Genomic DNA, 21,694 nt, shown 5'->3' on the forward strand with positions numbered 1-21,694 from the left:
ATGTAATTGGTTAGTTCAATACGTGGATTATTGGAATGAAATTAATAGTGTGCACTAATGATTCCTTTAATTTATGGTTAAGAAGTTGCTTGTAGGGTGAGGATTGCCCCCACTTATAAGGACATGTTCAGGCCATATATTGTCCGATGTGGGACTCTTAACACACCCCCTCACGCCCAGGACTAGACAACTGGAGCGTGGAAATAAATGGCGGGTGGCCCGATAGCGAAAACCATAGAAGGTGGCCCACCGGATCTTAAACGAGGCTCTGATACCATGTTAAGAAGTGTGGTTAGGCCTAACTCAACCCTACAAAACCGGCTTGTAGGGTGAGGATTGCCCCCACTTATAAGGACATGTTCAAGCCATATATTGTCCGATGTGGGACTCTTAACAGAATTAAAAAATATATAAAATACAACAAAAATTATTGGGTTGCCACATCAACAGTATTAATTACCAAATCAATATAAATCAAGTATTATGTAAATAGTCTTTGTTACCCTTAATATTAAATTAATCAGATGGGTTATTGTATAATAGCCAGGTACTTTACTTTTTATATATTTAAATAGATAGATATACACACACTCATTTCTTCGAGAAAAATGCTACAAGCGTTACACTAACACGTTACACTAACACCGTGAATCACAGTCATGGCCAATTTCTTCAAGAGTTTGTAAAAGCGTTCTCCACAATCAAAGAATGAGACGAGAACCAGATTCAAGTTTAAATATTTTTACAAAAGGGTCAAAAGAATGAAGAAGCTAAAAGAAGAGCTTTCGCGGGAGTTGTTTAGATGCAACTGTTGGATCTGTTAGTAGCATCTTTTGGAAGGATTGTGAGAAGCCAGTTGCAATGATAGTCACATAAATCTCGCCATTGTAGCGATCGTCAACAACAGCTCCAAATATAATATTGGCAGAAGGATCAGCTAAACTTGTCACAACCTATAAAATTACCAGTTTTTAGAAAAGGGATACATAGATTTTCATGAGAAGCATAATATCAACTCGGACCCTGTTTAAATAAATAACTTAATTAAGCACTTATCATATAAATAGTGCTTATTATCTATATTTTAATTCTATAACAAGATAAATTAAAGTTGACGTTTTCATATAAACTATAAGCTATTCTGAAAAGTTTATGGCAAAAAACTGAAAAATAGCTTATGAACACATGTCACAATCACAAGTTGTTTACATAAACTCTCTCCTAAACAGTTTCACAAATATTTATATCAGTTGATAAGCTCAAATAAACTAATCCAAACACATCATTAGTGCAAAAGGAATAATAGGGATGCTGATAAAATGAAGTACCTGAGACACTCTATTCACTTCCTGCAGAGTTATGTCTTTTCCTCCGGTAATATTATAAACTATTCTAGTAGCGGATCCAATTAAAGGTGCCAAAGTAGCCTTTTCTGCAGCTTCTTCTGCACGGTTTTGACCAGATGAAACACCTACTCCGAGCATTGCAGTTCCAGAGTCTTTCATCACAGCTTTTACATCGGCAAAATCCACATTTACAAGACCAGGTATCTGCAAAAGCATGGGATAATTCGTATCGTCGCCATAGGAGAACATCAAAATGTACTTGACAGGATAATTAATTCGTATCATATCTCAAATGAAAAAAGGAAGCAGAGAATTTATTCATCTTTTTAATAACCTAATTCTCTTCGCAGTCTACCAATCTACTGTGAAAAACTAAACTTTCTCACATTACAGGGAGGAGATAGGAAATATCAATAAATTGTTGATCAACTCACTGTTATAATGTCTGATATTCCCTGTACTCCCTGTCGTAGAACATCATCGGCAAGCTGGAAAGCATCCGGAACTGACGTCCGCTTATCAACTAAGTCAAGAAGACGGTCGTTTGGAGTCACTATAAGTGTATCCACGTTTTTCTGCAGCTTTTCGATGGCTTCTAGTGCCTGAAATGATGACATTGGAACGTCAATTCAACCAATCAAAAGCATCTTAAAAGCACTACAATACTTAGGATAGAAAATAAACATCAAGCAATTTATATTTTATGCGACAGATTCAACCATAAGATTACTCATGATTACTGAAACTGTGTATGATAGAAAAATTACTACCGAAAATCAACTTGTTCTTTAGCCTACTAGAACAGTGTTAAGTAGCATTTAAAGTGGCTAAAATTACAGAGTGCTTCCAAGTTTCAACTAAGGAAAGAAGTAACACATGCCTGCACTGATCTTTTGCGTCCTTCAAAACTGAATGGATAAGTAACAACACCTACGGTTAAGTAGCCAGCCTCTTTTGCTATCTGGGCCACAACAGGAGCAGCACCAGACCCTGTACCACCGCCCATACCAGCAGTTACAAACACTAAATCAGATCCTTGAAGAGCATTAAAAATAGTTTCTTTTGATTCCTCAGCAGCTTGTTCCCCCAAAAGTGGATTACAACCGGTACCTGCATCTCTATCAAGAAATCTGAATCAAATGCCATATAATAATTTAAGCCACGCACTCATACACGCAAATCACACAAAGGACAACATATAAGCATTCCAATAGAAGGCGAGTGTCTGACCTAATCCACGGGTCAAGAGTTCTCCAATTTGGATAGTATTTTCAGCAGCAGAATGCAACAGTTCTTGAGCATCAGTATTTATAGCATAAAAGTCTACACCCTGATTAAATCAAAATAATAATAATAATAATAAAACAAAATGTTTCAGAACTAAACATCAGAAATAGGTCAGTAGCAAAACATCAATTATATAAATTTAGTGGAAAACAAAACCCTTTCAATTTCAACGAAATGAATGGAGATTTCTTTTAGCATTACTTAGATAAGCAAACCCACCAAAATCATCACAATTGCACACGATTCATACATAAAAAATTAAACTTTATCAGCAATTAAAGAGAAACAAACCTGTAATCCGCAACCAATCATGCGGTTAACGGCATTGTTGCCACCGCCACCAACACCAACAACCTTAATCTTAGCATTATCAACGGATGAAAATGAACATTTAACTGGTCTAAAACGACGTCGCAGGGGTTCAGTGTTACTGGTTCTTAATCTAGGGTTCAGTGAAACAGAGTTTCTGAGAGTGAATGAAGAATATGAAGAAGAGAGTGAAGTGTGAGAAATTGGAGTGGGAATGGAAGAGGGTGGGAGTAGCTTGTTGGGGTTTTTTAGGGAAAGCATTGTCATTTTAGCTTCTGTTGTGTGTTGTGGGGTGTTAATGGTTTTAGGGTTGATTTGCGAAAGGGGAATGGAATAATGATTGGGAATTTAGGGTTTGAAGATAGATTGAAAATTGAGTTGAGTTTCCATGTCAAAGTTCACTTGAGATGAAGATCCTTGACATAGAGGCGGCACACCTGAGCACAGCAAAAGCAAGGGAGTTCTTTTTTTCTTTTTTTTTTTTGAATATGTTTAATTATTGAGTTTTTCTTTTCTCAATCCTTAAAATCTGTGTGTTTGGTTGTGAGATGAAAATGAGAAGAGAGAAAGATGTGAGAAAGAGTGTTAGAAGAAAGAAATGAGTGAGAAATGAGTGAGAAATAGGATAGATTAATGTATTGTTTATTATGAGAGAAGTATGAGAGAAATAGAAGAGAAAGAAATGTAATTATTTTTAAAAGGACAAAAATACCCTTAAATTAAAAAAATTAATGCTACAATCTTTTTCATTAAATTTTTATCATTATTTAAATCTATATTTTAATTAAAATAACAATTATTGAGTCATTTTAATTTATTTAATTGTTTTATTATTTTAATTATCAAAATAATTTAATTTAGTAAATTTATTTGTTTTTATACTATATGCAAATAGGCTAACAAATAAACCAAAAAAAAACACAACAGATTTAACTTTGGCCAATTGTAAACCACAATAAACCAAAGTCGTTATTTAATTGATTTTATTGAAGTATCATTAGAAAAAGAAACAAAACGTATAAAATAAGGGTATTGATTGGAAACAAAAAAAATTAGACCTTTCTCTTCTTTCTTCTCTATAATGAGAAGAAAGCAAAATGGGTCTCTTACTAGTTCTTCTCTATAATGAGAAGAAAGCAAAATGTGGTGGGACCCACTTATTTTCTTTCTCTCTTCAACATTTTTTCTCATTACCAAGCAAGAGAAGTTAGCTCTTTCTTTGCAACTTTTCTCTTTGATACTTCTCTCTCTTGTTCCAAACACACCAAAATTTTAAGAATTCAAAATATTGAATTCATAAACAAATATAATGAATTAGAATCTATATTAAACAAATATAAAAATAATAAACGGGATATCGCGAGTTCAAATTTTCGTTTTTGAATTTGATGTCTATGTATAACTACAAACTGAGTTTGATAAAGGGTCTGTTTGTTATGATAGAAGTTGTGAAGAGAGAGTTATTGAAGAGAGAAGTACAAAAGAAATGCTTAATTTCTCTTGCTTGGAATGGAGAGAAGTTGGAAAGAGAGAGATGATTTTCATGGGACCCACCATATTTTTTTATCTTCGCTATGCAGAGAAGAAAGGAACAGAAATGCTTTCAATTCCATTATTATCCTTTTCCATTAACCCTTTACAATAGTCATAAATATTTTATAATCACTCTTACTTTTTTAAACAAAACTAATAGATTTAACTATTTAAATCTCTTAAAATTAAATTTATATAATTAACTAAATAACTAAAAAATATTAATAATATAATTTCTTTTGATTATAATTGTAATATAATTTAATAATTAAAATCAAATAAAATTAAATTGGTTTGTAGAAGTTCTTTTTTATTTAAGGACATATTTGTACTTTCACAAATAACTAACACTTCTTTCTCTTCTATTTCTCTTCTTTTTACTCTATACCAAACAATATATTAAATCTACTCTATTTCTCATCTCTTTCTCTCTTTTCATACTCTTTCTTACCTTTTTCTCTCTTCTCATTCTCTCTTCACAACCAAACACACCCAAATAGATATGAAATTTAACAAGTTATATTACGAGCGCTACAAGCTAGTTATTTCTTAATCGTGTTCAACCAAACATGTTGCAGTCTCATCAAACATCTTAAGACGAATCAGACTTGTGAACATATATCATCAACGCATCTGATCGGAATAATGTCTAAATTAATCGGCTCCAAGGAACAATACTAACTAAATATTGAGATCATGACTTTCACATTATCATCGTTTTGAAGTTTCATGTTGGTGAAACTAATTCATCCATCATTGTTGACAGACGAAAGACGATACTCAACACTAACCATCTTTCATGTGTTGTTGTGGTTGAGACATAGATTTAGTTGGTCCAATTCATTGATCCAGAACAAATTCAGACAGTAATTCATTGTTTTTTAATGTATATTACAAATATATTGAACACATCATTTTATACTAGTAACGAGGAAGAAGAAAAAGAAGGAAAAAAAAGTAAATAATTTGATTTTCTTTGTAATCTTCCCTTAAATAAAGTGATGCCAAAATGATTAATCTGACATTCACTAAATGTTGCACAATACTCATCATGCCCTTTAACTTAGGAAATTTTGTCTTGGCACCCCCCAAATTATCCCTGGTATCCCCCAAAATAAGTTGAAAAGACCAAAATGTCCAACCAAAATCATTTATCACCTTTTTACAAATCTACAGAGAGCATCGGATTTTTCAAATTTTAGGGCGATACCGGAAATTTGAGCAGTGTACTGGAAAAGTCGTACCAATAATTTCAAAATTTACGGTATTTTATACTGGAAATTTTAAAATTTCTGGTATCTTTATAAATTTTTAAAAATACCGTAAATTTTGAAATTTCCTGTATTTTCTCCAGTACCAGAAATTTTGAAATTTCCGTTATTTCTATTTTCTTTTTAAAAATGCTATATTTCTTATACTTTTTCTTCCAATGAGGACTAGAGGCAGGGGTGGTGCTGTTGTGGGTCGGGCCGTCGATAGAGTCGTGGCTCGTGCTCGGGCTGATGCTGATGAGGCTGGTACGTCAGTCTTACGTGCTGGACGCATTGCTCCGACCGGTTCTAATTGGAAACAGAGGGCTTGGCAGGCGCAGGCGGATAGGGGGTTCTGTGCACCTCAGCGCCAGTGTGGTAGAGCTTCCACTGTTGTGGACGGGCAGGTGCAGCAGGATGAGGTTGCAGAGGTTGTGTCGGAGGTTGTTGTTCAGGAGTCGATGGCTATTGCTAGGGAGGAGGTTGCTGATGAAGGGTGCCTATAGTTGAGGAGCAGGTACCTGTTGCTGATGAGGGGGTGGTTAGAGTTGAGGAGCGGGTGATGTGGCTGATGAAGGGGTTGCTGAGGAGCAGGTGGTGCATGATACGGACACCACCACAGGTGCATCTACATAGCCATCAGTACACAGTGATGAGGCTTTTCCAGGAGGATCTTCTGACAGGTCCATTTTGACAGGTTATGCTGACCATGTCGCTTTTAGAATATGGCAGAACGAGGTATGTAACATTGCTTAATTTTTATTATGCAATTTGATTTATACTATTGTGTTTTAATTGTATTTTATTTTTGTTACAGGAGCGTCCAGTGCTGAAGGTCACTTCTCACAGGTCGAAGTTGAAGAACTTCCCCGAGGGACTGATGCCTGAGGAGGTGGCAAGGATAATTCGGGAGTTCCATTTGTTAGACTTTGCTGGATGCTCCCTGACGATGCTGGACGCCCCTCTATTATCAGCTTTTGTAGAGAGATGGCACCCGGAGACATCATCCTTCCATCTTCTATTCGGGGGAGATGACGGTGACTCTGGATGATGTGCATTCCCTATTTCACCTTCCGATAGCTGGTACATTTTTTACACCAGTTCATAGGGACTAAGCGACGGCGGTGTAGATGGTGAGGGATGCGTTAGAGGTTGATGAGCTGGCTGTGCTCAAGGAGTTTGGTGACACTCGGGGATTTCACCTCAGGATGTCTTGGTTGAGGAAGGTTTATCAGCAGCTTGTCGATGCGGAGAGGTACGAGGTTACCGCTAGGGCGTGCATGCTACATCTAGTGGCATGTACTCTCTTTGCGGACAAGTCATTATATAGATGTCCGCTATCTTACTCTCTTCAGCGACCTTGATACCCTGTGTTGGGCTTGGGGAGTGGCTGTTCTGACGATGCTATACACGGTGCTTGATGCCGCTTCTCGTCTTGAAACCAGACAGCTTGCTGGTTATCTGAGCTTGCTACAGGTATATATTCTTACATGGTTTTTTGTGTTTTATTATATTTTACATGGGCTTGATTATTTTTATTTATGTAGTGTTGGATCTACGAGCACTTCCCTAGCATCTGTGAGCGGAGGACCCACCGTTGTGCGGCTGCTGACCCTTGTGCGATGAGGTGGAAGGCCAGACAGACCCTTCCCTAAGATGCACCCTTGATGGAGTACAGGCGGAGGCTGGATGCTCTAACGTTGGATGATGTCATCTGGACACCGTATACATATCACCGCGAGCATCGTCCTCTTGATGTATCTTCATTATATTTAGGGTATGTCAGATGGGAGAGCCATGTGGCTAGACACTTGCCTGAGAGGTGTCTACGCCAGTTTGGTTATATACAGGGCATCCCACGGCCGGTCCCTGAGGCTCCAGATGGTGGCATTGATCGCTAGTTTCAGAGTCACATCCTCAGCTCTCCCGTGAGATCATAGATACATCCATTGTGGTTCAGTAGCCTGGGCAGTGTCAGGATGAATAATTTGAGTGGTTCCGTAGAGTGTCACACCCTAGGGTCATCCCCCAATCTACCGCAACATCTGATGTTCCAGGGCCTTCAGGTACCATGGCTTTTTCACCACCACTACCACCACCTCCACCTCCCACTAGTGACCAGGATAGCCACCTGCAGTACATCGCAGTTCACTTGGATAGCCTCATGAGCCTGGTGAACCCTGATGGTGAGGTCCACAGTATTTTAGCTAGGTTGGCGGATGTTGCCCGTGGAGGACCTATGTAGATTTATTTTGTTATCATTGTATTATTTGTATATTTTGTACGAACATCTTATGTGTGAACATCTTTTTTATTGCATAATCTTTTTTTTGCTAGTACATGTTTCGAGTAGATAACGAACATCAAATGACAAGTAACAAACAAACATAGTTAACAAACATCAAATGGAAAATAACAAACAAGCATAAACAGTACTCCGAAACATGAAAATCTACGCACTACTGGAAGACTCTGGACAAATCAGTCACTTTATTATGTCGTCAACAGATCTTTGAATCTGCACATCCAATTCGATCAGACCTTTAGTTATCCTACGGCGAAATGATTTCCACATGGCCTTCTCATCTTCATCATTCTTCAACTCGATTAAGTTGTATTTCACCCTTCCATTTGTATCAATCCAATCCTCCCGAAACTCGATCTTTGTCACCCTTTTGTTATCGGAATCAGGAAGCAAATTATTCAACGTTTCTTTCTAGGTGGCAAAGGACTCAGTGTCATCTGGAATCTTGGTTTGAACAGCAGGGTTGCGGCCATTGAAATACACTTATACATTAATCAAATACCGAGGAAGAGGCATTTTGTTGAAATGTTGTGTTATCCCATAACCCTAACACCCCTATTTATACAAATTGTGGTGCATTCTAGACCACACAAATGTGTCGGTGCAATCAGGACCCTCCAAAAGTGTCGGCAAAATCTCAACCGTTTAAAAAACAAAAAATTTAAACATACCGAAAATTTAGTTTATTTAAAATTTTCGGTATACCTGAAATTTGAAAAGTCCGGTATACCGGTGTTAGAACAAGATTTGTTCTGATCAATATTCTTAGTTTTGATGATAACAATGTATATGAATTTTGTATGAGATAATGTGGTACTCTAATACTATGCAATTTCCATTTCAGGAATTATATAAAGAGTATGCACAAAATCAGCGCAAGAAGCACTGACTCAGAAGGTTCAGCATGCAACATCAGAACATGGTCTGGCAAGACATCAGAAGATGGCCAAGCAGAATCAGAACAAGGTCTATGGAAGCATCAGAAGGACTTGAGATCAGAAGCAGAAGCACTGAAGTTCTCATGGTATCACGCTCAGAAGCACTTCAAGGTCAGAAGATAAGAAGATGCTCTGCACCAAGCTGTTTGACTCTGATGATATTCAAACGTTGTTTACACAAACATTAGATCAGAAGCAAGTACTAGCTGGCAGGCTACGCTGACTGACAAAAGGAACGTTGAAAGCTATTAAAGGCAACGTCAGTAGACACAGCGAAAGCAAGGCTCGAGGTAGTTGACAAAAGAGTGAAACATTAAATGCAATGCTGTACGGATCACGCAAAGCATTAAATGCTCCCAATGGTCATCTTCTCAAACGCCTATATATATGAAGTTCTGATGAGAAGCTATGTTACGAACTTTGAAACCAACTCTGAGTAATATACAGAAACACTGTCAAATTCAAAAAGCTCTCAAACTTCATCTTCAACCTCACTACATTGTTGTTGTAATATATTAGTGAGATTAAGCTTAAACTTAAGAGAAAATCACAGTTGTGATAATAGATTTATTAGAAGCATTGTAACTCTTAGAATTTGTTTACATTAAGTTGTAAGAACTAGAGTGATCAGGTTGTTGATCAGTATACTCTAGAAAGTCTTAGAGGGTATCTAAGCAGATTGTTCCTAGAGTGATCAGGTTGTGATCAGTATATTCTAGAAGACTTAGAAGTTGTCTAAGTGGAAAACCATTGTAATCTTGTGTGATCAGTGGATTAAATCCTCAGGTGAGGTAAATCACTCCAAGGGGGTGTACTGGAGTAGTTTAGTTAACAACGAACCAGGATAAAAATCATTGTGCAAATTGTTTTTATCTTACAAGTTTTAAAGCTACACTTATTCAAACCCTCCCTTTCTAAGTGGTTTTCTATCCTTCAATTGGCATCAGAGCGCCGGTTCTAAGGTGCAAGCACTTAACCGTGTTTAGAAAAGATTCAGGAAGAGAAAAACGCTTAAGTCAAGATGGCTGGTGAAGATCCAACAAATACATCTACATCTGGCTCTGCTGAGCAATACAATGGAAATGGTAACAATAGTTATACTAGACCACCAGTATTTGATGGTGAAAACTTTGAATATTGGAAAGATAAACTTGAAAGTTACTTCCTTGGTCTAGATGGTGACTTATGGGATCTGCTGATGGATGGTTACAAACATCCAGTGAAAGCTACTGGTGTAAAGCTTACAAGACAAGAAATGAATGATGATCAAAAGAAGCAATTCAAAAATCATCATAAGTGTAGGACTGTTTTGCTGAATGCTATCTCTCATGCTGAATATGAGAAGATATCTAACAGGGAAACTGCCTATGATATATATGAGTCATTGAAAATGACCCATGAAGGAAATGCCCAAGTCAAGGAGACTAAAGCTCTTGCCTTGATCCAGAAATATGAAGCCTTCAAGATGGAGGATGATGAGAATATTGAGAAGATGTTCTCAAGATTTCAAACGCTAAATGCTGGATTGAGAGTTCTTGACAAGGGATACACAAGGGCTGATCATGTCAAGAAGATCATCAGAAGCTTGCCAAGAAGACGGGGTCCTATGGTGACTGCTTTCAAAATTGCCAAGAATCTGAATGAAGTCTCTCTTGAAGAATTGATCAGTGCTCTGAGGAGTCATGAAATTGAGCTAGATGCTAATGAACCTCAGAAGAAAGGTAAGTCTATTGCGTTAAAATCTAATTATAAAAAATGCACTAACGCTTTTCAGGATGAAGAAGTAGATTCTGAAGAATCAGAATCAGAAGAAGATGATGAACTGTCCATGATCTCTAGAAGGGTAAACCATCTATGGAAGAGCAAGCAAAGGAAGTTCAAGAGCTTCAGAAGTTCAAAGAAGCCTGAAAGAGGAGAATCTTCTGGAAGCAGAAGATCTGACAAGAAGAAGGTCATCTGCTATGAGTGCAATGAGCCTGGACACTTCAAGAATGAATGTCCAAAACTTCAGAAGGAGAATCCCAAGAAGAAGTTTCATAAGAAGAAAGGTCTTATGGCAACATGGGATGATTCAGAATCAGAATCAGAATCAGACTCAGAAAGTGAGCAGGCAAACCTTGCACTGATGGCCACAGTGGATGATGGATCAGAATCTACATCAGAATCAGATTCTGAAGAGGTATTTTCTGAACTTTCTAGAGAAGAGTTAGTTTCCAATTTAACTGAACTTCTGGAACTCAAGGCTCATCTTAGTATCAAATACAAAAAGCTGAAAAAGCTATTTGAATTTGAAACTAAGAAGCTGGAAGTGGAAAATTCTGAACTGAAGGAAAAAATTTTAAAATTATCCAAAGATATTGGATCTCCTTCTGAATCAGAAAAATCCATTCCTAGTCTCAATCATATTCTGAAAGAATATGACTCGAGCTTCAGGAAGTTTCTATCTAGAAGTATTGGCAGAAGTCATCTTGCTTCTATGATATATGGTGTTTCTGGAAACAAAAGGATTGGCGTTGGCTATGAGGGTGATACCTCACAAAAATTTGAACCTGTTGATGATTTGAAAATCACATACAAGCCATTGTATGATCAGTTCAAATATGTCCACTCACATGATATTAGGCTCACTTCACATGCCAAAAGTTTTAACACTTCACACACCAAGAAGCATGTGACAATACCTAAAAAATATCATGCTGTCAAACCTAAAGAATATCATGTTGTTCCTCCTGTTACTTATCATGCTAAACCCAAGTTCAATCAGAACTTGAGGAAAACTAACAAGAAAGGACCCAAGAAACTATGGGTACCTAAGGAGAAGATAATTTCTGTTGCAGATATCCTTAGCAGCAAAGAAGACAAAGCACAAAATGTCATGGTACCTGGACTCTGGGTGCTCGCGACACATGACGGGAAGAAGGTCTATGTTCCAAGACCTGGTGCTTAAATCTGGTGGAGAAGTCAAGTTTGGAGGAGATCAGAAGGGCAATATTATTGGCTCTAGAACCATAAGTATTGGTAACTCTCCTTCCATAACTAATGTACTTCTTGTAGAAGGATTAGTGCATAACTTATTGTCCATAAGTCAATTAAGTGATAATGGTTATGACATAATCTTCAATCAAAAGTCTTACAAGGCTGTAAGTCAGAAGGATGGCTCAATCCTATTTACAGGCAAGAGAAAGAACAACATTTATAAGATTGATCTTTCAGATCTTGAGAAGCAGAAGGTGACTTGCTTTATGTCTGTTTCTGAAGAGCAATGGGTCTGGCACAGAAGATTAGGACATGCTAGTTTGAGAAAGATTTCTCAGATTAACAAACTAAATATGTTCAGAGGACTCCCAAATCTGAAATACAAATCAGATGCTCTTTGTGAAGCATGTCAGAAGGGCAAGTTCTCCAAACCTGCATTCAAATCTAAGAATGTTGTCTCTTCCTCAAGGCCGTTAGAACTTCTGCATATTGATCTGTTTGGACCAGTCAAAACAGCATCTGTCAGAGGGAAGAAATATGGATTAGTCATCGTAGATGATTATAGCCGCTGGACATGGGTAAAGTTCTTAAAACACAAGGATGAGTCTCATTCAGTGTTCTTTGAATTCTGCACTCAGATTCAATCTGAGAAGGAGTGCAAAATCATAAAGGTCAGAAGTGATCATGGTGGTGAATTTGAGAACAGATTCTTTGAGGAGTTCTTCAAAGAAAATGGTATTGCCCGTGATTTCTCTTGCCCTAGAACTCCACAAAAAAATGGAGTTGTAGAGCGAAAGAATAGGACTCTACAAGAAATGGCCAGAACCATGATCAATGAAACCAATATGGCTAAGCACTTCTGGGCAGAAGCAATAAACACTGCATGTTATATTCAGAATAGAATCTCTATAAGACCTATTCTAAATAAGACTCCTTATGAATTGTGGAAGAACAGAAAGCCCAACATTTCATATTTTCATCCTTTTGGATGTGTTTGTTTTATTCTAAATACTAAAGATCATCTTGGTAAGTTTGATTCTAAGGCACAAAAATGTTTCCTTCTTGGATATTCTGAACGCTCTAAAGGCTACAGAGTATACAATACTGAAACATTGGTTGTAGAAGAATCAATCAATATCAGATTTGATGATAAGCTTGGTCTTGAAAAGCCAAAGCAGTTTGAGAATTTTGCAGATATAGATATTGATATATCAGAAGTTGTAGAACCAAGAAGCAAAGTTTCAGAAGCTGAAAATCTCAGAAGCAAGGAATCAGAAGATCAAGTTGCTGCATCTTTAGAGAATCTCAGAATTTCTGAAGAACCAAAAGTCAGAAGAGCTTCTAGACTCACCTCAGCTCACTCAGAAGATGTGATTCTTGGAAAGAAAGATGATCCTATCAGAACTAGATCATTTCTAAAGAATGGTAGTCAGAATCAGTGACCAGAATCAGAAGATGAAAAGCTCCATTCATCATCAGAAGCAAATGCAATGCAACACAGCTGTCAACAAGTGTTTCTGATGGTGAACACGTGTTTGCACGGATGGTAAAAGCGTGAGTAAATCTGATGGGACGCCGCCCTAGGTAACTGTGTAAATCATTTCAATTACCATGTTCTCTCACCTAACGTCACTCATCATTTAATGCAGTTGATTTCATTTGATTCTGTAACTGTTCATTCTCATAATGTTATTGCATTCTTTTTCAAATCCGCCTCTATAAATATATTTCAAATCATAACGTTTATCTTTTTCGCTCCCATTCTCTCTCTCCTTGTGCATGCACTTTTGTAACCTCTTTGCCCTTTTCTCTAACCCTAAGCGCAAACCCAAAAATATTTCTTGCAATCTCAGTACTGTTTCAATGGCTGCCTCATCATCTCTCAACGCTGGTTCATCTGCTCCTCTCCATCTTCAAGAAGAAGTTCAGTAAATTGTTCCAGTTATCTCCTGCTCTATTCCCAAAAAGGAGTTGGAAGTTATCTGTGAACTTATGGTAGACTTTGACAGTCTTGAAGAACATGAGTTTCATCTTAAAGAAGATATCATATTTCAAGGATGGACTTCATTATTTGTTGAGTTCTGTGGACCGGTTTACCCCGATCTTGTAAAAGAATTTTGGGTGCACGCTGTTGTTGCTCCTAAATCTATTCTGTCCTTTGTTCATGGGAAGTTTGTGGTCGTTACTGAAAACATCCTGAGAATGATGTTTGATCTAAGAAACCCTGAGGGTGCTCATGAAATTGATCTAAGGGCTGATTGGGACGAAGTATTGGCTACTCTCTATAAAGATGTGAAGAAAAATGATCGTGTCAAGGGCATGAAGGATCTCTACAAAATCTGGACCAAGATTCTTCTTGGGTGTTTCTATCACAGGAAAGCAACCCATTCTGCAGATTTTGTCAACAATGAGCAGAAATACATTCTGTATTGCATTGCCACTCAGAAGGAGGTTGATGTTATCTACATAATCTTCAACCACATGTGGAATGCTGTGAGGGATTCCAGAAATGCTTTCAGAAAGAAGAAGTGTACTATTATTTCTCTTGGAAGAATTATTACAAATCTTCTGGTTCATTCCAAGATTGTTGAGGATCTGGAAGCTCAAGGGACAATCAAAGATCTTGTTGTTGATACTGGAAGTTGCTTGAATGCTCTCACTTTGAGAAAAATGAGTGTTATTGATGTTATCGTACAAACTCCTCAACCTCTTCCTGGAGCAAGAAGCAGAAGAGATCATGTTCTTGCTGACTTTGAGTCCTTCTTCAGAAGTGAGCTGCCAGAAGTCAGAACTATATATCTAAACTCACTCAAGGAAGAAGAAGGCAAAGTTGCTCTTGCTAAAGGTGGTCGCAAGAAAGTTTCCACATCCAGGCCTGCTGTTTCAGAAGATGTTTCAGAAGCAGCACCTGATGCTGTTGTCAAGAAGGAAAGAAGGACAAAGCGAAAATTTGATCATCCTTCTGTTAACCAGGAAAAGGTAGTCCAAAGTGTAGCTGCTGCTACTGAGGCTGTTGAGAAAGCTGCTCAAGAAGAAGTTGTTGCTGAAGAAGTTCAGGAAGTTGTTGTTGAAAATAAAGATAGAGAAAAAGAGACTGCTGAGAAGAAGAAGAAGAAGAAGAAGAGAAAAATGAAAAATGTGGAAAGTGAAAAGGCTGTTGAAAAGAAGGAGACAAGAAAAAGAAAATTAATCATTAATGATTCGGATGAAGAAGAAGCTCAAGAAGCTGTGAATCAGCAAGCAGAAGCTGTGAATCAGCCAGAAGGAATTATTCAAGGACCAACAACTCAAGTAGTTGAAGGTCAGAAGGCTGTTGATAATGAGAAGGAGAGACTGGAATCTACCAGAAGAAGAGAAATTTCTCTTGGGAAGGCAAAGATTGTGGAAGAGCAGAAGAGTAAGAAGCAGAGGAAACTGGAGGCTGTGTTTGAAGCTATTCAGAAGGTGTCCAAAGGTATACATCTCTCTGAACCTGATTCTGTTCCTGCTTTACATTCAGAAGTTGCACCAATAAATGTTGCTCAAACCCCTGAACCAGTAAATCAACCAGAAAAAGCCCCATCAGAATCACCCATAAATATCCATGTTCTCACACCTCCTTCTTCTCCTGTAACCAAAACTCTTACTCCTCCTCATTCACCCATCACAAATGTTCCCATTCCTTCATCTCCACCCACAACCAACCTTGCCTCTGACCAGGCCCTTGAAAACCCTGTCCTTGATATACAACCCCTTCAAACTCTTTTTCCACCTCACACAAATATATCCATTTCTCAACCCCCGCCTCATGCAAACTATGAACCCATTCCTTCCACCTCTCAAAATAATCCTTCTATATCAGATATTCCAGATTCTGCATCACATGAGCAATTACTCCGTGACTGCAATTACACACCCAAGCCTTGTCCTGAAGCTGAGCTGGTAGTGTTAGATTCTGAGAATGAAGTAGAATCATCCTTCCGTTTGGATAGAGAGCCTCAACCCTATTCTGTCCCAAACCCAGATTCTCCCATAACCAAAATAAACTCCCGCCGAGCATACCCTATTGGTGTAATCTATGAAATGGTAAAGAGGAATATCAGAAGAGTCTTTGATACTCTCAGAATAGTTGAGCATGCTGGATTAAATGATGTTGCTATGCGAAAATTCTGGAGAATCTTCCGAAGAAAAGCATATGCTTATTTTGAAGAACTTCAGGAAATTTGTGTAGAACTTGCTCCACGACCTTGTGGAATTCTGAGGAACTATGAAGACTTCTGTTTCAGTCGTCTTGGAGGGAGATATTGCTTTGAAGAGAAGAAATTCATTGATGAACTTGTTGAAGTACGAGTTTCTGCGGAGTTGGAAGCCAATCCTTGTAGGGATATTGTGGTCTGGAGACCTAAGTATCCAGTTCTGACTGGAGACTTCAAGTCCTTGTTTAACTTTCTGAGGGAAAATCCTTCTGAGGAAGACCCCAACTTGGTCATTCCAGAAGTTGTTGACCCGCCAGAAGTTGAAGGTCCTTCTGCCCCAAGGAATCTTGCTTCCATTCTTCAAGCTCTTGAGAATGGAGATTCTGATCTTCCTGCTCCTGAGTATGAAGAAGATGCTGCTATGGGAGAAGTTGATGCTGAAGATCATCCTGCTAAGTCTATTCCTGTTGAGGAAAATCAAGATGATGATCTCACTATGGAAGCTGCTGTTCAGAATGCTTTCCCTCTGGACAGAAGTTGTGAAGCTTCTTCTGGTGAACCCTCTCTTCTGGTGAAGACTCTAGAGGTTATTCAGAAGAACCAAGCTGAGCTAGCTTCTCGTATGGACAAGCAAGATGACACCAATACTGAGTTCTGCTCATTCATGGAAAGGTAGACTGAGAGCAATGCTGGGATTCATGACATGCTGGCCAAGATTGTGTCTAAGCTAGGGTCGTCTTAGTCCTCTTGTGTCCTTTGTTTCTTGCATCTGTCTTCTATGCATTTTTCTTGTACTTTCTGACAATTCTCTCTTTTGCTATCAATGAAAATTATCCTTCTTTTCTCTCATATTTTTTTGTTTTTCATCTGAATCTTTTGTGTTTTTGATGTTATGACAAAAAGGGGGAGAAAATGTGATAAATGATCTGATTTATATTATCAGTTGCTAGGAGAAAGTCTCCACATTTCTAACAAGAAATTGCAAGTTCTGTGTCTTTGAGTGTTTTGCAGGAAGTGAAGATCTTCTTAAAAGCTCAACATGAGAAGCAAAGACATGGGGAAAAGCAATTCTGTATGGAATCAAGCTCATGGAAATTGAAGCAAGTTGAGTGTTGTGAAGCTTCAAGATCAGAAGCAACAAGGAAGAATGTTATGATATTCTGATGATAGGATATGCTCTAACACAATTTCATTCCTTATATGTTCTGATGCATGATTTAGTTCTAAATATGCTCTGAAACATTATTGTTTTTGCTCTGATACATATTATATGTTCTGATACATATTTTATGTTTTGATTCATTCATGCTCTGACTTTTGTCGTTTAGTTTGTTCTGTAACATTTCAGGATGTAGAGATGCTTTGATGATGCTCTGGTACATTCAACAATGTTCTGATACAATCTAGCATGCAATGATTCAAGAAGAAATTCAAGCTCTGAAGCTGTCCTAAGGAAGCAAGAAGCAGAAGCTATGAATGTTCTGAAGATCTAAGCATATGTGATCGTCTCAACTGAAATGGAAAATACTCAGGGAAGTCTTTTATTTATAAATTTCTTCCAGTATTTATTTCAGGGGGAGATTGTTAATCTCAGGGGGAGACATATTCACACATTGTGTTTATATGCTTATGCTATAGCTGTGTAATTGTCCTTAGCCGTCTGATATTTTGATTGCAAATTCATATCATTTATATATGTTTTTGTCATCATCAAAAAGGGGGAGATTGTTAGAACAAGATTTGTTCTGATCAATATTCTTAGTTTTGATGATAACAATGTATATGAATTTTGTATGAGATAATGTGGTACTCTAATACTATGCAATTTCCATTTCAGGAATTATATAAAGAGTATGCATAAAATCAGCGCAAGAAGCACTGACTCAGAAGGTTCAGCATGCAACATCAGAACATGGTCTGGCAAGACATCAGAAGATGGTCAAGCAGAATCAGAACATGGTCTATAGAAGCATCAGAAGGACTAGAGATCAGAAGCAGAAGCACTGAAGTTCTCATGGTATCACGCTCAGAAGCACTTCAAGGTCAGAAGACAAGAAGATGCTCTGCACCAAGCTGTTTGACTCTGTTGATATTCAAATGTTGTTTACACAAACATCAGATCAGAAGCAAGTACTAGCTGGCAGGCTACGCTGACTGACAAAAGGAACGTTGAAAGCTATTAAAGGAAACGTCAGTAGACACAGCGAAAGCAAGGTTCGAGGTAGTTGACAAAAGAGTGAAACATTAAATGCAATGTTGTACGGATCACGCAAAGCATTAAATGCTCCCAACGGTCATCTTCTCAAACGCCTATATATATGAAGTTCTGAGGAGAAGCTATGTTACGAACTTTGAAACCAACTCTGAGTAATATACAGAAACGCTGTCAAATTCAAAAAGCTCTCAAACTTCATCTTCAACCTCACTACATTGCTGTTGTAATATATTAGTGAGATTAAGCTTAAACTTAAGAGAAAATCACAGTTGTGATAATAGCTTTATTAGAAGCATTGTAACTCTTAGAATTTGTTTACATTAAGATGTAAGAACTAGAGTGATCAGGTTGTTGATCAGTATACTCTAGAAAGTCTTAGAGGGTATCTAAGCAGATTGTTCCTAGAGTGATCAGGTTGTGATCAATATACTCTAGAAGACTTAGAAGTTATCTAAGTGGAAAACCATTGTAATCTTGTGTGATTAGTGGATTAAATCCTCAGGTGAGGTAAATCACTCCAAGGGGGTGGACTGGAGTAGTTTAGTTAACAACGAACCAGGATAAAAATCATTGTGTAAATTGTTTTTATCTTACAAGTTTTAAAGCTACACTTATTCAAACCCTCCCTTTCTAAGTGTTTTTCTATCCTTCAACCGGAAATTTCAAATAAACTTAATTTCCGGTATGTTGTACCGGAAATTTCAAATTAACTGAATTTCTGGTATTTTGTACCGAAAATTTTGAGGTGCATACCGAAAACTTGTTTCAATTTTTTTTTTTATTTTTACCTTTTTTTTAACAAAGGTAAAATTGGATTAAAAAAAATTGGGGGTGTCATGTCTAAAACAGGGGTTATCAAGTTAATTCCTCTTATTTTACCCACCTTTAACTTAGCCAACTTACTAAATGAACACTTTGTTCACTACTTAATACTAATTTGTTTTGAAATGATTAAGAAATTAATCATCTTCGTTTAGGGATGGTACGTAAATTTTAATTTGCGGACTCACCTGCATTCGAATCCGAGTCAACGGATGAAAATTCGAGTTGATTGAATTCGAGTTTGGGTAGTGCGAAATCTGCGCCCGAAATCACATCCACTTATATATATATATATATATATATATATATATATATATATATATATATATATATATATATACACACACACACACACTATAAAAAATATGCTCTCCAGCGACGTGGAAGACACGCCGCAACACTGAAAATCACGTCACAATCAAAATATAGCGACGTGGGCTCCTATGTCGCAGGAGCACGTATGGCAAAGCAATAGCGACGTGGAAACCACGTCAGAAGGTTGCGACGTGATTCCCACGTCGCAATTAATTTATATAGGGAACATGTCCCTGCACGCAGAGCAGGTGTGGCAGACTGATAAATTGACTTTATTACCGACGTGGAAACCACGTCAGAATGTAGCGACGTTGGTTTCACGTCGCAACCTTTAATGTTTTAAAAAAAAAAAAAAATTAAATACAGACGCAAGTATAATTGTATTTATATATAATTAATTAATTAATTTATATAATAAAATTTATATAATAAAATTTATAAAATATAATTTTTATAATAAAATTTTATAAAATAAATTCATATAATAAATTTTAAATAATAAATTCAACTAAATAATACTAAAAATTTAAAACTAATATTTTAATGAATTAAAATGTAAAATAAGTTGCATAAATATAAAATTTGTAATATTCTATTTACAAAATGTAAATTTATAATATTTTATTTTTAATTTTTAAATATTATTAATATTTTGTAAACATAACTTCTACATTCATTAAGATTAATATGTATATTATTTTTATTAATAATTTCTATTTTTAAAAATAATAATATATATTACAAAGTAAAACATATTTTATTAACATTTTTTTAATAAAACTATTTTTATAAAATATATACAAAAATGATGTATTTTTAATTATAGTTTGTTTATATTTAAATTATTCAAAAAAATAACTTACTTTATATAAACATAAAAATCCATTTTCATTGAATAAAAATATTCTGTTTTTAAAAAAATTTAATATAATTATAAAAAAATAATTTTCTATGTATAAAAATATTCTCTTTTTAATATTTTATTTTCATAATTCATAATATAAAAAAATTATCTTTTTATTATAAACATAAAAAATTTATTTTCTATATATGCAAAAATAATTCTGTATTATATATATATATATATATATATATATATATATATATATATATATATATATATATATATATATATATATATATATATATATATATATATATATATATATATATATACACTAAATAAATTTTATACTAAATAAATATTTTATACTTAAAATATATTTTATATTCTGTTTTAATATATTTTATACTAAAAAAATAATAAAATTCATAAAAATAAAAATCAAATTAAATAAAAAACAACCACAAAAAATCTGGAAAAAAAACACAATAACAACTAAATATATTTATTTAAGTATATATATTTTGTTTTAAATATAAATTAAATTTATATATATAATAAAAAGATAAATCAATTAAAACCTAACTAACAACTAAATAAATCACAATAAAAATAAAATTAAAAAAAGTTACTAAAATACCTCTTCTTCAAATCTTCAATCTTCTAGTACCAATATATTTTTCTTCACAATTCTTCAATCTTCTTTGAAAATATACCTTCAACAAAAAAACCCTAAATTAAATTCAGAAATTTAAAAATTATTAAAAAACAAAATTATACAAATAAAATATAAATTTAGTTATCTGTTAGGAGAAATATTAGAGATTGATTGAGTTAATTTGGTATTTGAGAGAACAATTGAGAGAGCTGTAATGGTGGTGGGGAAGAACCAGGGGCGAGGCGAGGGAGAAGAGAAGGAAACAAGAAGAAAATGAAAACTTGTTAAACTGAAACGTAAATAATTTGGTTTTTTGAAGTGATATATAAAGAAATCAGCGACGTGGTCATCACGTCGCAACATTGCCACGTGAGACGCACGTCGCTACCACCAAACGATCATAATAATAATTACACACTCTGCCACATCTGTAAACAATCAAGTCAGTGGCAGAGTTATTTTCCCACTAAAATGTGGCGACGTGGGAGTAACGTCACAACTCAAATTCAAAAAATTTCAAACCTCCCTCCAACTACAACGTTAAAGTTTTTATTTTTTTATTTTTTTACTTTTAGGTAGCGACGTGATACCCACGTCGCAACTGTATTTAAAAAAAAATAAACCCTGACTTCTCTGATTACAACGCTGACTTGATTTTTTTAATATAAAAATTGGTTGTGACGTGTTAATCACGTCGCAACTACTCACGTGATTACCACGT

At 35.9% G+C, this 21,694-nt stretch overlaps 1 protein-coding gene across 1 annotated transcript; it reads right to left on the reverse strand.

Annotated features, from left to right (window-relative positions):
• Positions 1-620: 620 nt before the first annotated feature.
• On the reverse strand, positions 621-3,447 carry LOC131662353 (cell division protein FtsZ homolog 1, chloroplastic-like). The gene is made up of 6 exons (XM_058932121.1): positions 2,925-3,447; positions 2,577-2,676; positions 2,227-2,456; positions 1,781-1,948; positions 1,329-1,550; positions 621-953 (listed from the first exon to the last, which is right to left on the reverse strand). The coding sequence occupies exons 1-6, from the start codon at positions 3,207-3,209 to the stop codon at positions 771-773; spliced, it is 1,188 nt and encodes a 395-aa protein (XP_058788104.1). The 5' UTR covers positions 3,210-3,447; the 3' UTR covers positions 621-770.
• Positions 3,448-21,694: the final 18,247 nt, after the last annotated feature.

This window comes from Vicia villosa, linkage group LG3 (assembly GCF_029867415.1).
Source record: "Vicia villosa cultivar HV-30 ecotype Madison, WI linkage group LG3, Vvil1.0, whole genome shotgun sequence".
NCBI lineage: Eukaryota > Viridiplantae > Streptophyta > Magnoliopsida > Fabales > Fabaceae > Vicia > Vicia villosa.

What these genes read in the sequence shown, in the direction of transcription:
- LOC131662353 (XM_058932121.1), bottom strand. Translation starts at nt 3,209, where the DNA reads ATGACAATGCTTTCCCTAAAAAACCCCAACAAGCTACTCCCACCCTCT. An exon ending in GACGCAAAAGATCAGTGCAG is followed by an intron (nt 1,949 to 2,226) that starts GCATGTGTTACT and finishes TCATCATTTCAG; the next exon opens with GCACTAGAAGCCATCGAAAA. An exon ending in AAGTGAATAGAGTGTCTCAG is followed by an intron (nt 954 to 1,328) that starts GTACTTCATTTT and finishes GTAATTTTATAG; the next exon opens with GTTGTGACAAGTTTAGCTGA.